The sequence below is a fragment of the Trichoderma asperellum genome, chromosome 2, assembly GCF_020647865.1.
Source record: "Trichoderma asperellum chromosome 2, complete sequence".
Lineage (NCBI taxonomy): Eukaryota > Fungi > Ascomycota > Sordariomycetes > Hypocreales > Hypocreaceae > Trichoderma > Trichoderma asperellum.
Genome location: NC_089416.1, coordinates 2,217,397 through 2,230,757, shown reverse-complemented (window position 1 = coordinate 2,230,757; position 13,361 = coordinate 2,217,397). Strand labels below are relative to the sequence as shown.

The following is a 13,361-nucleotide window of genomic DNA, read 5'->3' as shown; positions in this document are numbered from 1 at the left end:
CTGCTCTCAGATCTTGCAACGTGGCATTCACCCAGTCCGATGTACAGGGCAATCTACTTCCGTTAGCTATGATATCATTCATCGGCTGATACAAGTAACACTATTTGGCTACCGGACCTTGTGTCAAAGAACCTCTACAGCCGCTCACCAAGACCATAATACAGAATGTGTTTGTATTATACACATACCCACATATATATATAATTGAAATGCAAAGTCCATAAGGAAATACGTCTTGCAGATTCAATATACCAAGCTCTGTCATTATCATGTCCTAGGGTAGGGTAGATCATGTCGGGAAAAACATTTTTGCTCTGGCTTCATATAACAAAATATGCATGCCGAATTTCAACCGATGTGATTGGCGAGATGGCCGAGTTGGTTATGGCGTCAGGTTAAGGCTACCTTAACAGCAATTCCTGGTGGAGCAATCCGCGTGGGTTCGAGTCCCACTCTCGTCATATCTTTTTTCTCTTTTTGCCCTTTGCTTCTTAATTAATATAGTGAGTATATACTGATAGATGCGCAGTGTCCATATGAATAGTAATATATTAATCTAATACCTATATTATATTGTGCCTTTTATTGAACACCTGTAACCTCATAAATATTGAAGAGGGATCAATCTATCATTCGTTTTCCGTCGGATATCTCATTCTATTCGTAACCCATACAAGAAAGGAGTAGGAAATAAAAAAGGAAAATTAGCAGAAGCAATTTGGGAATAATGCATAAAGCTAGACACGTATGTGTTCGTGGCATGCAGTCAACTCATAATTTATGCAAACAAACGTCGCAAAGCCACTCTCGACGCGACTGACAAAAATTCTCACGAAGCGTCTTATAGCAGAGAGTTCCTCCGGTCTATGCCAGCCAACTCCGCTGCCAAGGCAGCTGAAATCTCAGGTGGGCTCCGCCCATTTCTGTACATCCACAGCCTGCTAAGTTCTTTGACTTTGACGTCCTTCCTCTGCTTTTTGCGAGCTGAAAACTGATCGTATACTTCGATCGGGGTTGATATCTCGCCTGTTCCAAACCCTCCCGTCCCTCCGTAACTAATCTCAAAGGCTTCTCGCACATTCTCCATGGCGGTGCCCTCAACTCCAAACTTGATGACCTCTTCCATGAATGCATTGTTTTCGTCGACTCCGACAAACTCCCCAGTCTCCGGATCCTGCCTTAGAGGAAACAAGCCATCAAGGTAGTGTTGGACAAAAAGGTGTCCGCCGTGGCCATTGGACCGGTTGAAAAGACGTCCGAGGAAGCGAGGTAGCTGCCTGGAGGCCATTCTATTAGTGGCAAAATGAAGAATGCCCCATATAGCGACAAAGTCAGTGTTGTGGGTATAATGCTCGATATGGCCAATAGCTCTGTCTTTGGCAGCAGAAGCAGTATGGTACGACGCTATAGAGGAGGATCGTCGTAATAAGGATGCAGAAATCATCGGATCTTTCTTGACTTCCAGCGGAGTGGTGACCGGAGTTTCATAGCAAGTCTCGGAGACGATTGTCTGCATAGCCTCAAATGGCTTCGACCGGGTCAAGTCCTGTGAGATTACGTGGCGGTGAGGGTTATTGAAATGATTGGCGGCACTGCCAAAAGTGTATACTTCGAGTTTTGCGAGAAGATCTTGGGGCATCTCTTGTAGGAGCCAGTCCAGAACCATGCCACCTTCTATGGCCCCCTGAGAGTGCATGATGAAGACCACCTTTGTCTTTTTAGGGTTATAGAGAATATCTTTAATATGTCTATAGCAAGCACGAATATCGCCGGTTGCATATGAAAAGTTGCGCTGAATGAGGCATTCGATGACGTCGAAAACTACGCCTGAAGTACGATTATGGATGCCGAGAATTGGACGACCAAACGTAATAGCTAAACGATTAAGGTTCGTCTTCATCCAGTGCTCGCTATTGTTATTCAATCCAGGTTAGGTGAATGGAGAATAGACAAATTATATATTACAGGTTACGATGGGACAACTCACCCAGTAGAGACGCCGTTTAAAAACACCCACTGCTCGTGCGCATGTTCTGGTCGAGCTTTGGCATACTTCTCATCAGAGTGAAAGATGATGTCTTTGCCATTCAACAGCATGCAGACCAGCCTGTTTAGGGAATGAAAGCCAACGATGGCTGCGATTCCCATCCAGGCTGGGAAAAATATCGCAAATGGCAGAGCGATAAGAAAAGCGATCTGAGAAATTAGCAGGAAGAAGTGCACGGTGAGGCAGAATATGTTCATCCGCGATGGATACAGTTCATCAAGCTCGCCCGATCCAAAGGGACGTAGAGGGAAGAAGACCCAAGGCAGCGCCCAACAGTAGGCGAAAAAGTAGTAGACATCTTTGGCCAGAAGGCGAAAAGGGAAGTCGGTATAGGCGTAGTTGATGACGGTCTCGCCGCCGATTTGGCAGCGGTAAAATTCGGTGACGGAGCTCATGAAGGATTTCGGCGATGCGCCGTTAGGAATCTCTGGAGGTTTCATTGCGGAGGTGCGTGGATTTGAGCGGCTGGGAGATAGGTATATATTGCTGCAGTAGTACTTGGCAGCTTGGGCCAACAACGCAGCTGCAGTAAGCGCCTCAAGGTTTCGCCGCAAAGGAAACAAAGGAGAGAAAGGCTGTGGCTTGTACTCTCATGTATCCTCCGCAGATGGGTAAGTACCGTAGTAGGTAGGGCTGAAGCCAGCTGGAGAAAACGCAGGTCTAGACAGTGGTGGTGAGCTAGCAAACATATGCCTTTTATTCTCTTCCCTTCACGGCACTTGACCCCTGGCCATCCATCTTATAAATGCTGCGACTAGTGACTAGTCGCACGCGAGTTGTAGCTGTAGGCAGCCGGAGCGAGGAGAAACAGGACCCATGAGAAGTGCCATCACATGTTTGGCTGCCCGCTATGACAGCGGTGGACACTTGTCAACACTCTGCTTTCTGCCTGGGCATCTTGGCTCTGACACATCGCATCATCTCGGCTGGCCAAGCGAGAGGCTCGCCGTATAGGAGCAGCCGCAGCCGGGGGGACGTCACATAGGGCAAGGCTGAGCAAGGAGCAGTCGATCAGCTGGCGAGTCCGCATTCGCCCGTGGTGTGGAGGAGCGTCAGCAGACCTGCAGATGCGAAACTTGGAGTCTCGGCAAGGCATTTCTTAGCCCTGGCAGGGGAGATGATGGTGGAGTCGAGGTGCTAACGAATGCTAAAGGCGGTGGATGGATGGCTGCACCGAGTGAATCATGGGGGGATCGGGGATCCAACCCAGACCGGGTGGATGAAGAAATGGTGAAAAAGAAGGAACATGGTAGTCTGATGGACGTGGAAGCCGGCACTCGTATCTACCAAGGCACATGGAAGAATCTGCGGCGTGTCTCGGCCAGCCATGCAGATGACAATCGCACGCAAAAGGCGCAAAAGGCACTGCGTCTCGTGCTCTTGACGGCTCCGGCACGTCACGAGAGAGATGGAATATCTGCCTGGTACATCTACAATGTATAAACCGTTCTTGGATTAAGATCTGAGACAAAAACCGGTAGCTGGCGTTGTGTGCTACTATATTAGCACCTCGTCTTATTGTCTTGTACTAGGGACGGCTTTTTATAGGTCTAGTCGCTCTGTAAGGCACGGCGGATAGGATGGCTTGCATGGCGGCTTGCGCGCTATTGCTGTACGAGTATAGCGCTCGCATGAATTCTACACTCAACACGGGCGCCAACTAAGTAGCAAGGTCGTCCTGGCTAGCAAGCACGCAGCCATCATTCTGGCACACAGACGCAACCATCTGCCATACTGCATTACTACTACCCTGCCCCTACATAAGTTGAGAAAGTATTGATAAACCGAGACTGGTCACCAGTTGTCTTTCAAAGGAGCTACTAAAGACCCCAGAAGTGTCTATGCAGTATCATCATCACCTTACATGGAGTGGTGCTAGGTATAGGTAGCCGGAGATGTGCTTTGCCGGGCAAATGAAGATGCCTTCTTACAACTGTCTGTCTTAGTCGGAAAACACAGAACTAAAGTAGTCTGTACTGCAAGCCTCTGGGGGTTTGATATTAGAGGGTGTTAGTCGACTGGGACACGCCATTTGCAAACCAAAGCAAACGCACTATTGGTAGGAATTATGCGAAGACGACATTTATTGTGCGTGAAGGGAAAAAAAAAAAAATGGAAGAGAGAAATTTATACAACTTAGAGACAGCTTTAGCTGAACATTCCATCTCTTTACAACAAAAAACAAGAAGAAGCATATCTCGAAGTACAAGCTCAAAAGGGCAAAAAAAGATGTCATTGACGAGAGTGGGACTCGAACCCACGCGGATTGCTCCACCAGGAATTGCTGTTAAGGTAGCCTTAACCTGACGCCATAACCAACTCGGCCATCTCGCCATTGATGCTAAAGCCGGAAGCTATTCCATTCTAAGAGCCGAGCTGAATGAAAATGCACGCCCAAAAGTGTCCCCCCAATACAGTATACGACGAAGACTCACAATACTCAACTCGACCAGTGGTAAAAGATTGAAATGGATATACAAGAAGGTCGGTATCATCTAAGAATCTAAAATTTATGTTTAATAACCAATTATTCAGAGACGTTGCAAAAGAGCAGACATTTCAGCAGATGCTCTATTTGTCCTTACAACTTGCATCCTCTTGATTCTGGGACTCATATTTCATCGTTCTTCTCCCCAGCGGTGCAGCTGTTCCATCTCCTGCATGATTCGCTTCGGCTCATTTCGAATGACTATTGGCCGTGCTAGGCGCAGTTTCGCAAGGAGCCCCCAGAAGAGCGCGTACCATAAGAACGAGAGGTTGACGAGGCCAAGATACATCATTGGGATGATGCTGAGTGGAATATTGCCTTGAGGCCACACACATGTCAGCGTCTTATATACAGTCACCGGTATAGAGGAAAGAAAGGACTGAAGAGTGGGATAGCTACTTACCGAATAGACCTTCGCGGCGCTGAATAGTCTCCCATAACTCGCCAGTCATGACCTCGCCGGCTCCATCCCATTTCCAAGGACCTGTCATGCGAAACTTTGTATTGAAGCATGCTCCCGCGGCCCAAACGTATGGCAATCTCCAGCCCCTTTTCGTACGGAGAGCTAGTTTAAGCACTTCTGTGAATGATGGTGCCGCACCAATATCCTTTGCCAGTTGATATGCATAGCTATCATGCTCGACGCCGTAGAAAACACGCGCGTCAGGGGGATGTATGATGCGGTAATGCCACTCATCATCTGGATTAAGCGGCTTAGGGACCCGATTTATCAGATTCATGGTAAAGAGCATTGATTGCATTTCAGCTAGCGGCGGTATGGCGCCGAACCCGGGACGAATAAAGCCAATGAAGCCCACGGTCGGTTCATCTGAGTTCCAGATCTGCCTGACATCCGCATCCCATGCTGTGGGATAAGGCTTGCCGCTGGCGTGGTCGGGTGTATTCAGGAAAGGGAACGATGGGAGGTAGCCAGTAGCAAATACGACGACGTCTGGCTTGACGACGGTTTCGTTGATGCGGTCAGACTCTGGACGGCCATTGTGAGGGAAGTGTGCTACGCCGTCCTTGGAGATGTGAGAAGGAGTCGGTGCAACTTCGATTATGCGCGAGACGGGAGGGATGTCGGTGTTAAAGAAGAAGCGACGAATGCGAGTCGCGAGAGGCCACTTTGTTGGCCGCCAGGGAGTAGAGACATGATTGCTGATGCGCTGCCAGGCTTTATTGAAGAAGACTAAAGTATTGAGAATGACACTGGATCAGTATAAAAACAGCTATTTGGCTATTCAAGCGGAGAGGGAGAGGGAGAGAGAGAGAGAGAGAGAGAGATAGAGAACGAAATATCACGAATGTGGGTATAAATGCTCCATACCTCGTGATGCATGAAATCGTTTGCTATAGATTTGTCCAACAAATTGGTCGACTCCATACGGAGAACCGCCGCAGAGCCAACACCCGGCAGGCAATGCAACGAAATGGTAATAATTCCATATTATCATGCTGTCTCTTACAATAGGATGGACATACATGGAGTCGAACAAGGTAATTTGAGATACGTCGAGAGGCAGCTGCGGATATTCATAGGGTTTGGAGCCAAAGAGCCAGGGCAGGAATCGCTGACCAGGGACTCTCTGTAAGTCAAGTTAGCAACATTCTGTGAAACAATTTTGCCGTGAAAAAATAAAAGTTTGATGTTGAACAGCACAAAAAATACATGCCTTTGGCGCTCCGAGCCAACCATCGCGATGACATAAAATCACTCTGTCTGTGTCCCCAGTCACTGCCAAGTAGGAAATGTCTGCACCAGTCTCTCCACTTCCAATGACCATGACGGTTTTCCCCTTTCCAAACTGCTCTCGGGACTTGAATTCGGAGGAATGCATAACGACAGGCACATGTTCGATGCCTGGCAAATCCGGAATATTTGGGGCAGCGTGCACACCGGAGCATACTGCAATGGCATCGCATTCCCACTCAACTTCCTCGCCAGTCGACGTCCGGTAAGTGACTATATGCTCCCTTGAGCCACCTCTTCGAACCGACTTGACCCATGTATTCAAGTGAATATAGGGCCACAGCTCAAAATGCGTGGCGTAATCGTCGAGATACTCGAGATAGCGATCGGTAGCGAAGAAATCGTCATCATCGCTGCGAGCGCGAAAGTCAGAAAAGGCTGTCAGATACTTGGACGAGACCAGCTCTCCCTCTTCGTAAGTATGACTGGAAAAGATGCCACCAAGCCTGTCTTGGGATTCGAAGAGCCGAACGTCAAAGGGTGGGACAGGAAAGCGCCGATGGGCCTCGGTAAGTGTCTTGAGTTGAACGATGCCCGAGGGACCGCCGCCGATGATGGCAACGCGCATTTTTTTCTTTTCTTTTCTTTCTTCTCCTATTCCAGCTACTGGCTGAAGAGGCGACTGAAATGAGAAAACAAGCCTAACTGTGGGAGGCTAGTCATTGAAGCTTTTCAAAAAAACAACCACGATTGCCCTTTTAGTATGTTTTGCTCATAAGAGGCCACAGTCTGCGGCCATCTTGACCCTTAATAATCTCTCGCCAAAGGTAGACAATTTCTTGCTTGCTAGTCCCCTCACTTGTCATTTACGTGCATAGCTGATGAACTGGCACCCTTCCAGACTAGCATACCGAGTAGTACTCGTCTCCGGCTTGGCCATGGGGAGCGGATAGCTTCTTTCCGCCATGCTAGGTGGAACCACGCCACATGCTAATACGCCATGCTCTTTGATGGGTATGGGTGAAAAAGACATGGTCAAGGGGGGCCAAGAAGGCTTCCAGTCCGCAGCGGATACTCGCAAGGGGGAATAGTTTGTATGGGTCTGTGATTCGACGGCGTCTGCGGTGGGCCGAAAGAGGACTATGTGCAGAGAGAGCTCCATCTCCATGGCCCGCGGCGGCGGTGGTGGTGGCATGGAACCAGCCCACAAAGGTCCCATCACCGTTCGCCGACGAGCTATTAAACGGCTAATAGGTGCTTCGCTGTCTTTGGAGTGGTGCTGGGCATTTGGGGGAGCTGTCAAGCTGTCAAGGGGGTTGTCATGGCGCCGTCTGGTAACATTAGCTAGTACCACTACGACTACTCGTACATACATGCTTGTATTACACGTCCAAGCTTCCCGGTCTTCCGCGACAGGGAGCGGTCCGCGGTAATACGCTGTAGCGAAACGATAGATGCTTGTTGGTAGTTTTGCGTGTATATGTACATAGTATGTGCTGGGCTGGAGCTTTATTCCCCGTGGCGCTCGCTGGCAAATCCCGGCAGTTTGGTTCAGATGGGCGGCAGCTAGAGCCCACGTGGAAATTCCAATTTTGGCATCACGACTGAGCTTATTGGCTCTGGCCCAGGCCATCGGGACCGCAAGCAAAGGAAGGCTAGGAATCAACAGCACTACAGCCCGCAGCTTTGGATGGTGCAAGTGAGTGCCCCGAAGAATCCTGCTGCAGCTGGATATGACGCATCGGAGGGTTTCTCCTGCAGAGCGCTCTCCTTTAGCATTCATGCCATGTGTAGTGCTACGTAGAGGCTGCGCAGGGGACTAGACCCGCTAAAAAGGACATACAGCATCAGGCTTGCGCAACTTAGGCGTGGTGGTACAAATAGATGGGATCGATCGGACTAGGGACGTAGAGGAGGGGTCGAGGATTCTAACGGACGAGCGAGTGGCTTGTGACTTCTTTTTGGGAAGGAAAAGGAGAAAGAATTCACATGGAAACAAAACCAAGATACGACGCCCGTGAAGAGTGCTAAACCGCGCCAATTACAGGACGGTAGCTTGGAGAACATAGCCTCTCTCAAAGAGATGATTTAATAAGACGCCGTAATGCAAGCAAGGAATCCATTTTCTGACAATGCACGCACAGACGCTTCGGCCAAGCAGGGCTTCAAAGGGTTCGACCGAGCCTAGCCCATTTCTAGAGGTGGTGCATGCCACGCCGTAAGCTCCGGCGAGGGAGATTTCAAAATTAAAGCTGAGCAAATTTAAGAGTCTACAGCTCACCAGCGGTATAAAACAAATGTGATGAAGTAGCTCTCTCGTCTTTTCGAAGATAGGTAAGAAACCATGAGTACCTAAAGGCTATTGTTACCTCGACCAGCGTCTGGTACGTTCTGAAGAGAAGCAGCGATACTACAATTCCTATCTCTGTCCACAAATCCTTGGGGGGAAAAAAAAAAAGGCAGCCTTCAACGAGTTAGCGATAGGTTGGAGTAACAACCCTGCGTTTGGTTAAGCATGATTAGTTTTCACAGAAATAGACTTGGCTCATCTTTGAGAAGCATCACGACCTTTATATGGCCTTGTTGTCTTCTATCCAAACCCTTCTTCTCGATCACATCCATTTCTTCCATGGCCGCTAGCAATTTAGCTCAAGACAGCGGTGGATTGGCAGCTTAAAAAATTGGCGGCAAATGCCCCCACCACAGCTGCCAAAAATGCCAAAATAGCGGGGAGTAGCGTGACCCCAATCCATCGTAGCTCCGTCCCGCGAGCACGATTTGTTTGTGTGAACGACATCATCAATTAATTCTGCGCCAAAAAGTCGCCCTCAACTCCGCCCATCATTGGATTGGCCGATTTGATTGATGACGCCCTCAAAACAATCAATTCTCTTCTCTTGTAAACTGGTCTGCAATATAAATATTTAATTAAGGAAAAAAGCCATGGCCATCATGAAGCCTCCCATCGGCGTCCTCCCCTCCTTCGCCTCGCCCCTCCGCAGCTCCCATCACCTCTCACATGGCACGCGATCCGCCCTTTCTGCCGCGCCGCTATGCCATCGCTTGAAGCGGAGATATGCCACTGTAAACGAGGCCAGTGAAAAGAAGTGGTCCGACGCAAAAGCCTCATCCGGCGACATCATCCACGAATGGCCGAAATCGCCGCGGCCCACGCCATACGAAGTGCTCGGCGTCTCCAAAAGCGCAACCTATGACAAGCGACGCTTCTATGGTCTCGTCAAGCTCTACCACCCCGATACGCACGACCACCAAAGCAATTCCTCTTCAGCATCAGCATCGTCATCCGTGTCCTCATCCGTGTCCTCGGCCTCGGCCTCGTCTTCATCCCATGTCAGCCACCTCCCCCACGCCACCCGCCTCGAACGATACCGCATGATCGTCGCCGCCAACGAGCTCCTCAGCAACTCCTCCAAGCGGCGCATGTACGACACGTACGGCCTAGGCTGGTCCCACGGCGACGGTGCCACATCACTCCGCGACATTGATAGAGACTGGCGCCATCAGCAGGGCACCGCCGCGAACAATGCCACGTGGGAGGACTGGGAGCACTGGCGGGACGCCCAGGCAGGAAAGGCGGGCGAGCCTGTGTTCATGTCGCATGGAGCGTTTGCCACCATTGTCGTCATGTTTTGCCTCGTCGGGGCCATTGCGCAGACAAATCGTGCCGAGAACAGCAGCACCGTCTACGCTGGATGGGTGGCTGACCAGAACAACAACGTCGGTCGCCGGCTGCAGAGGAACGAAATCGTGGTAGCGGGACTAAACAAGGATGAGAGGGTCAACCACTTTTTAAGAGAGCGGGAAAACGTGAATTATCAGTTTGTGCCAGCCAAATTCGAGACGACTGACCCAGCTAGGCCATCGTAGAATCTTCGCTTTCACCGGCGAGAAGGAGAGGCATGTCTAGTGACCAATCCTGTGTATTAGTATAGATAATGATTTTACGACACATTCTCTGCATCTAACCTATTATTTCTATATAATGTACTGATAGTTCTATATATATATATACGCATGCATAAGAAAAGTGACATTACATTAAATCATGAAGGGCATCAGTCATCCTTGAATAATTCGTATAATCATCCGACGTTTCAACCTCTTATAAATGAGACGCTTCTGTCTCTGTTCTCGAAAATAATGTCTCTTGACGAGAGTAAGCTGTGCGGTCTGTCTTCAAATCAGGCTCAAACGGCTCGTCATCGGGGTATTCCGATATCAGTCTATGGTTAATAACATTGTCTATGCGCAAGCGTGGTGGTCCGGAATTGAGCTTTTCGCCATTCTTTGGTGGTCCGGCTATACGCAATGGTTAGATATCAGAAATCGAGCCGATTTTGGATGATTTGAACTTACATATGATGAGGTCTATCAGCTTGACAATGACAGGACCCCAACAAGTGATGGCAATGATCTGTCCGTACGACCATTTATTTGCCTCAAAGCTTTTGGCACTGATCACCCTAACCAGTGAAACCATATATAGGATATTGATGAAGAAATATAATACCTCTAAACCTCTCCAGAAATACTTGGCAAATTTTTTCCAGTGACGCTGAAGACTATTCTCTGGCCATCGACCAGGCGTCCAGCGACCAAACCTCAAATGTTTCGTCCGTCTATGTTTTCGCAGCGTCCAGCTCAGCTGGTCTATGACGAGCGCAATAAACGCTATGCTATCCAATACCAGAAACACCACCTTATAGAAAAGCGGATGTGGGAAAAACGTCAAGCTTAGTCCAGAAACTCCATGAGTAGCGGCGCAATACGTGCGCGGACTTGGGTTGCCACCGCATTCTTCGATACTATGCTGCTGCTTGAACAGATCAAAAGTAGATGAGAAGCTAATCTTTTGCGTAGATGCAACAATCGCTAATAAATATTCCGCGCAAAAGCCAAGGAATGTATGCCAGTTGCGGATGCCTTCGTTATGGAGACAAACTTGAACCAAGAACATGGGAAGCACACCGTTAAGGCTGACATGGAATGCGACAGCGCCATTGACGATGATCTCGCCCCAGAATGTGCCGTCCTGGGAGTTGATGACGATTGCGAGGATGGAGGCGATCTGCAATGCAAACACAAACCAGCACTGAGCTTCCTGGAACTCGACTAGGGTGGTGGCCATGGCCACGCTGGTCCGCGACAAGGTAGATGTGTCTCTCCAGATTAGTGACTCGGCGCGGGTGAGGGTGTAAGGCTCGCGTTTCTTTTCAGTGTGACGAGCCCAGATGGTGAATGCCTGAACAGCTAGATATAGTGATCCTGAGAAGCATACTTGAAGCACGTAGGAAATCAGCACCTATTCCAGCAAGGTTAGTGCTATCTTCACTCTATATGGCTATTTATTGGTATAATCTTACTCCAGGTCCAAAGATATCAGGGTCAATATTAGCTGGGATATCTGGGCAAAACGTATTCATGGCCTCAAATATCTCATCAGCAGTAGAATGCTCTATGGAGAGCGCTTTGATAGAGGGGTCGCACGCCACGCTTAACTGGTCACTCCCGCAGGATGCTTGTGCGCAAGTGATGAAAGAGTTGAGGGTCGGCTTATAATCGAAACCGGCGAGGCTCCCAGAACCCATTATAACACTAGCATTTAGCTCTGTCTGAGGGGTGATGTAGTAGCTCTCGGTATCATGAGTCCAGTGAGAAATGGAAGCCAACGCGATACAATCGTAAAACGTCTCAAGAGAGCCGAAGAAGACATCCGTGCGGTTGCAAGCGCGAGTGCAGTCCTCTACGCCATCAACCAGGCATCCGGTGCCGAAAAGCACAATGCTCTGGTCGCCTGCAATGCTCGACTTGATGAGATCCTTGAAGCTGAAGGCATCGTCATTCGGATTTCCGACGTTGGCGAGGTCGTTGAAGGGGAAAAAATCAAGAGTGCCTCCTATATTGGGCTCGACAACGACCGATAGCGGCAGAGAGGACGCAGTAGGTGCCGCTGTTATTGTGGTGGAAAGAACAAAAGACGAGATTATACTACTGGTCGCTGCCATGGCTCGTTGAAAGAACGCTCGTCGGCCCCCAACAACTACCAAAAGCAAATCCCGAGAGCATAGGTGTGCCCTACCGAGTGATGCCCCCAGCGACCACCGACGATGGGCCTACTTCAGTAGTGGCCTAACTAGAGAGTCTGCTCGGATCTGCTAATGGCCTGCGACGACTGTCATGCCCCCAGCCGAAGTGGTACAAGAGAAACGAAGTCGGTGAGGTCGGCAAGGAGCTCTCCGTTCGGTGGTTCTTTATATCACTACTGACAAATATTCCTGGATCTCGGACAGGTAAGTGATTTGTTGTCATCCGCCCAGCGGTGGGTCGAGACGCGGCCATGTCAAATTTGGCCAATTGAGTCTCTCTAGGGAAGCAGGCATCTTATCCGCGGGACCTTTTGGTGGGCGGTGGCCAAAGCAAACCCCGAGAAGCAATATTGGACCGGCTGATAAGGTCATGACGAAGATGCTGCGCGATCTACTACAGATTAATATCGCATGTATCAGATATGATCGGGCCCAGGGGTTTGGCGAGATCTTGCAGGGCTGCTTATAGCGTTAAGGATGGACAGCGGCCAGAAGGCAGCGCTGCAGTGCTGCGCCTCCCCCAGATTAAAAACGTGCGGTTGCAGTTGGTGCATGCCAAAGCTCGCGCTATTGGCCCAAGACGATGAGCGGGTGAAGCGGGTGAGCGGCATGAAGAATTGCACGCACCATGGGGGCCTTAGTGATGTGTCAAGAGTGGAACGAGAAGCATGGGTTGTAGCATGGTGACGTTCTATAGCGGTTGAAGTAGCCTTTATGCTATCGATTAGGGTTCATGGGACAAACAATGTTGAAGCCGAGACGAGGGAAGGTGCCCCTGTTGAAAGGTGCCATATGTACCTGCCTGGCGGCTGGAATATCGCTGTGCAGACACGAGTCAATAACAAGGACTATTTCCATCCCTACTATCGGTCTCGATTGGCCGTCTTCTTGCACGTAGACGACTGGCAGAGAGCCTGTTGCTCATCTACAGCACAAGGGTTCTACGGAAGGGCGAAAGCTATGCAGTAAATGTGCTTCACCTGGTGAATGGAGCAGCCTAGAAGCACGCGGAGCTCTAGCTAATGA

General features: G+C 49.5%; 5 protein-coding genes and 1 non-coding gene across 6 annotated transcripts; 2 read left to right on the top strand and 4 right to left on the bottom strand.

Annotated features, from left to right (window-relative positions):
• Nucleotides 1–363: 363 nt before the first annotated feature.
• TrAFT101_003054 lies at nucleotides 364–461 on the top strand. The gene has a single exon. It is a non-coding gene; the product is annotated as a tRNA-Leu (tRNA).
• Nucleotides 462–530: 69 nt separating this feature from the next.
• TrAFT101_003053 (uncharacterized protein) lies at nucleotides 531–3,281 on the bottom strand. Its single transcript, XM_024899295.2, has 2 exons — nucleotides 1,988–3,281; nucleotides 531–1,910 (listed from the first exon to the last, which is right to left on the bottom strand). Exons 1-2 carry the CDS (start codon nucleotides 2,485–2,487, stop codon nucleotides 842–844), a joined length of 1,569 nt encoding a protein of 522 aa, XP_024764177.2. The 5' UTR covers nucleotides 2,488–3,281; the 3' UTR covers nucleotides 531–841.
• A 926-nt stretch (nucleotides 3,282–4,207) lies between these two features.
• Nucleotides 4,208–6,863, bottom strand: TrAFT101_003051 (uncharacterized protein). The gene is made up of 4 exons (XM_024901761.2): nucleotides 6,212–6,863; nucleotides 5,866–6,124; nucleotides 4,939–5,727; nucleotides 4,208–4,853 (listed from the first exon to the last, which is right to left on the bottom strand). The coding sequence occupies exons 1-4, from the start codon at nucleotides 6,854–6,856 to the stop codon at nucleotides 4,666–4,668; spliced, it is 1,881 nt and encodes a 626-aa protein (XP_024764176.1). The 5' UTR covers nucleotides 6,857–6,863; the 3' UTR covers nucleotides 4,208–4,665.
• Nucleotides 6,864–6,946: 83 nt separating this feature from the next.
• On the bottom strand, nucleotides 6,947–7,419 carry TrAFT101_003050 (uncharacterized protein). Its single transcript, XM_024905017.2, has one exon. The coding sequence runs from the start codon at nucleotides 7,394–7,396 to the stop codon at nucleotides 7,091–7,093; it is 306 nt and encodes a 101-aa protein (XP_024764175.2). The 5' UTR covers nucleotides 7,397–7,419; the 3' UTR covers nucleotides 6,947–7,090.
• A 1,626-nt stretch (nucleotides 7,420–9,045) lies between these two features.
• TrAFT101_003049 (uncharacterized protein) lies at nucleotides 9,046–10,281 on the top strand. Its single transcript, XM_024907652.2, has one exon. It carries the CDS (start codon nucleotides 9,172–9,174, stop codon nucleotides 10,114–10,116), a length of 945 nt encoding a protein of 314 aa, XP_024764174.1. The 5' UTR covers nucleotides 9,046–9,171; the 3' UTR covers nucleotides 10,117–10,281.
• TrAFT101_003048 (uncharacterized protein) lies at nucleotides 10,148–12,758 on the bottom strand. Its single transcript, XM_024905016.2, has 3 exons — nucleotides 11,613–12,758; nucleotides 10,606–11,551; nucleotides 10,148–10,548 (listed from the first exon to the last, which is right to left on the bottom strand). Exons 1-3 carry the CDS (start codon nucleotides 12,252–12,254, stop codon nucleotides 10,352–10,354), a joined length of 1,785 nt encoding a protein of 594 aa, XP_024764173.1. The 5' UTR covers nucleotides 12,255–12,758; the 3' UTR covers nucleotides 10,148–10,351.
• Nucleotides 12,759–13,361: the final 603 nt, after the last annotated feature.

Excerpts from the sequence above, each read along its gene's own strand:
- TrAFT101_003053 (XM_024899295.2), bottom strand. The coding sequence starts at position 2,487 with ATGAAACCTCCAGAGATTCCTAACGGCGCATCGCCGAAATCCTTCATG. Across the intron at positions 1,911-1,987 it reads TTAAACGGCGTCTCTACTGG|CGAGCACTGGATGAAGACGA; the intron begins GTGAGTTGTCCC and ends GAATAACAATAG.
- TrAFT101_003051 (XM_024901761.2), bottom strand. The coding sequence starts at position 6,856 with ATGCGCGTTGCCATCATCGGCGGCGGTCCCTCGGGCATCGTTCAACTC. Across the intron at positions 6,125-6,211 it reads GTTGGCTCGGAGCGCCAAAG|AGAGTCCCTGGTCAGCGATT; the intron begins GCATGTATTTTT and ends CTTGACTTACAG. Across the intron at positions 4,854-4,938 it reads GCGCCGCGAAGGTCTATTCG|GCAATATTCCACTCAGCATC; the intron begins GTAAGTAGCTAT and ends TGTGGCCTCAAG.
- TrAFT101_003050 (XM_024905017.2), bottom strand. The coding sequence starts at position 7,396 with ATGGAGATGGAGCTCTCTCTGCACATAGTCCTCTTTCGGCCCACCGCA.
- TrAFT101_003049 (XM_024907652.2), top strand. The coding sequence starts at position 9,172 with ATGGCCATCATGAAGCCTCCCATCGGCGTCCTCCCCTCCTTCGCCTCG.
- TrAFT101_003048 (XM_024905016.2), bottom strand. The coding sequence starts at position 12,254 with ATGGCAGCGACCAGTAGTATAATCTCGTCTTTTGTTCTTTCCACCACA. Across the intron at positions 11,552-11,612 it reads CTGATATCTTTGGACCTGGA|GTGCTGATTTCCTACGTGCT; the intron begins GTAAGATTATAC and ends TTGCTGGAATAG. Across the intron at positions 10,549-10,605 it reads GCTGATAGACCTCATCATAT|CCGGACCACCAAAGAATGGC; the intron begins GTAAGTTCAAAT and ends CATTGCGTATAG.